The 2,890-nt window shown below is 52.5% G+C and overlaps 1 protein-coding gene across 1 annotated transcript; it reads right to left on the bottom strand.

Annotated features, from left to right (window-relative positions):
* Positions 1 to 852: 852 nt before the first annotated feature.
* Positions 853 to 2,890, bottom strand: PSMB6 (proteasome 20S subunit beta 6). The gene is made up of 6 exons (XM_060081170.1): positions 2,747 to 2,890; positions 2,251 to 2,318; positions 1,791 to 1,922; positions 1,546 to 1,675; positions 1,198 to 1,342; positions 853 to 1,072 (listed from the first exon to the last, which is right to left on the bottom strand). Exons 1-6 carry the CDS (start codon positions 2,846 to 2,848, stop codon positions 930 to 932), a joined length of 720 nt encoding a protein of 239 aa, XP_059937153.1. The 5' UTR covers positions 2,849 to 2,890; the 3' UTR covers positions 853 to 929.

Raw genomic sequence — 2,890 nt, 5'->3', positions numbered from 1 at the left:
GGTTTTGCAGAAAATCAAAAGTTGTGCATTGGTTCTTTTGAGATACACATCTGGGGTGAGAGATCCTTCTTCACTTAATTCAGGACCTCACCACCTCCTTAGGAAGTCTCCTCTGTACCCCCCGAAATCCTCCAGGGGAGGATTGTATTCTAGAACCAGGTTTTCAAATGTGGCTTCCACAGTTCCCTTATCCATAGACTGGAGAAATGTAGATTAGGGCAAGACTGTTGGTCACTGTCGATGAGCACTTGGCTGGAGTGGGGACCATCTTGCAGGGGCCAGAGCCGGCTCTCAGTTCTCATCCGTGGGGCTGAAAGGTAACTTCCCATCACCTCCGCATGGGAATGGTGGCTTCTGGAGCCAACCCACAGCACTCCCAGTGGCCGCCCTCTCCCACTGAAGGTTAAACTGAAACTCCATGTGCACCAAGGTCCAACTTCCTCCCCAAAGCCAAAGAAGTCACACTGCTGCTTCTGACAAGATGAGGTGACAGAGGTGACTGTGAAGAGAGGGGACTGTGAGCCTGGGTCGGACATGTGGAGTCCTTCTGACTTTAGGGCCAGTAGCCTCCCAGGAGGCAGGAGGCAGGCTGAGGGGAGGTGACTCCAGTCTCTCTCAGAATTCTGAGTTCCCCCTTAGGCTTAAACAGGGAGGGGAGTGGGTCATTTGCTGGGAGCCCCTACACCAACCACACTACTGTCAGAGAGACCTGGATATGGTAACGAAAGTGTGGGGCATGATGGGCTGGAGAAGCGTCCTCTCCAGCTCCCTCAGGGCAGTGGTTTACACAAACAGAAATGGGCCAGAGAAGTTCAGGCTTGAGGTTAAGAAAAGAACCCCAAAGCACACAGATTCTCACTGACAAAACTATTTATTGAATTTTGTCATCAGTATGGGGTGTCTCTCGTGCTATCTTAGAATCCTAGGATTCAGGGAGGTGGTAAAGTGGCAATGGTGAATTTGGGAATCTGGTCTCCCAAAAGTACCTGCCGCTCTACCCCTGATTCTGCAATGGCTGCCAGGCGGATCACCCCTCCGCTGGAGCCATCCCGCTCCATGGCCAAAGCGAGAGCTGTGGAGAAAAGAAGAAAGTTGGGATTGGAGTCAGATGCTGGGATCATGGCAAGGCAAGAGGAATGCTGACCTGGTTTGAGTATGGGGATTTATGCTCACAGACCCAGAAGCCGCAGTTCTCACCATTGGCAGTGAATTGCAGACATTCCTCCTTGGTCATGCCCTCCCGGTAGGTAGCATCGACATAGCCATAGATATAGGAACTCCCGGAGCCCCCGATGGCAAAGGACTGTCTTACCATCATACCCCCCATGGGTACCGAATACACCTGCCAGACGGAGGGAGGAGAAGAATGTCACCATTTGTACCCTCCCCACAACACACGTATGTTCGCCTGTCCACTGCAGAACTGGTATGCGAAAAGTTCATAGCAAGTGTGATGTAGAGACTGGAAAGAGAACTAGAAAATGCCTGCGGTGGGGAGAGAATGAAAGGCATGGTTCCAATGTTCTCGGGGTGGTGGTATCTGACCTGCCCCCCTTCTTGGGGGTCCCAGCCCGCAATGATGATTCCTGCCATCAGGTCTTCTCGGTATCGGTAACACATCTCCTTAAAGAGGCTGGCTGCTGTGTGTACCAGCGGAGGCTCATTCAGCTCAATGCTAGAGGGTGAAGGGAGTCATAGGGAAGGCAGTGTCAGGACCTGGAAGTCAGACTATTCTGCTCCTCAGGTCCCAACTCCTTTCAGATACTTGCTCCCCCCCTGCCCACAAGTACCTGTGGAAACCAAGCTGATAAGTGACTGCGTCAGCTACTGCCTGGGTATCAGCTGCTGAGCCTGAGCGGCAGCAAAAAATACGGTCGTGAATAGGGGTCAGCTTGTCAGTCACTCGATTGGCAATGTACGACCTGCAGGATAGCAGAATAGTGAGGGAAGGACCCCACCTGTCTCCTACTTTCATCTTTTACCATCCACTCCCTCAACAGGAATTCCAGTATTTCCTGTTAGTTCTCATCTAAACTGAAGCAGGCTGGAGAACAAACTTTTGCAAGAAGTTCACCAAAAGGTGAAGAGAACTACGAAGCAGTAGAAGCTGGAACAAATCCTTATCTCCCGGGAGGGGCGAAACCTCCCTTCCCACAGTAGTCTATGGAGGGTAAGGATGGGCTGGCAGGCAAGGAAGGAAGGAAGGGAAAGATGGGAAGAAGACCTTTCACATATCTGTCCTGAGCTCACCCAGTGGTTGTTCTGGAGTCGGCTCCTAGAACCACGCCCCCTTCAAATTGCACGGCCATGATAGTGGTCTGGAGAAAGAGGAGAAAGGGGTGAGTCTGGGCCTCTCCACATTCTCCAGCATACACAAACAAACCTTAATGATCCGTCTATCCAGTCCCTAGAGTATGAGAAAAGTCGTGCGCCACCAACACATCGTCAAATCTCATGGGGTTCTCAATAACCCGCAGAATACCAGAAATCCAATCTTCAAGTTCCCAAAGGCCCACCCTGACCTTAAACTTTAGTCCTGCAAGATTCCAGAATTCCACGCTTCAGCCTACCTTCCACCTCCTCCCACACCACTCCTGCGTCCTTAGGATACCTCCTCCCCTGCCTGAGCGCATCACACAGACCACCTCTCTTCCCCGCCCCTCCAGTTCTCCCAACCCACTCCAGCCTTATCTTTCCATCGCTTCAATCCTTGTGCATATCTCGTGAACCCCGAGTGCTTCCTCACCCCTGTTGAGACTTCCCGGTTTTCCCAGTCGGGGGTAATGGCCTCAGGCCCCCAGGCTGGTGCTGGCCGCGCTCCCCGAGCAGCTACTAAGGTGGCCGCCATCTTCCTCCTCCGGTACGGCCACAAAGCAACTGTCGTAAAGCG

The sequence above is a fragment of the Mesoplodon densirostris genome, chromosome 18, assembly GCF_025265405.1.
Source record: "Mesoplodon densirostris isolate mMesDen1 chromosome 18, mMesDen1 primary haplotype, whole genome shotgun sequence".
Lineage (NCBI taxonomy): Eukaryota > Metazoa > Chordata > Mammalia > Artiodactyla > Ziphiidae > Mesoplodon > Mesoplodon densirostris.
The sequence above is the reverse complement of the archived record's forward strand: the minus strand, read 5'-3'. Positions and strand labels throughout refer to the sequence as shown.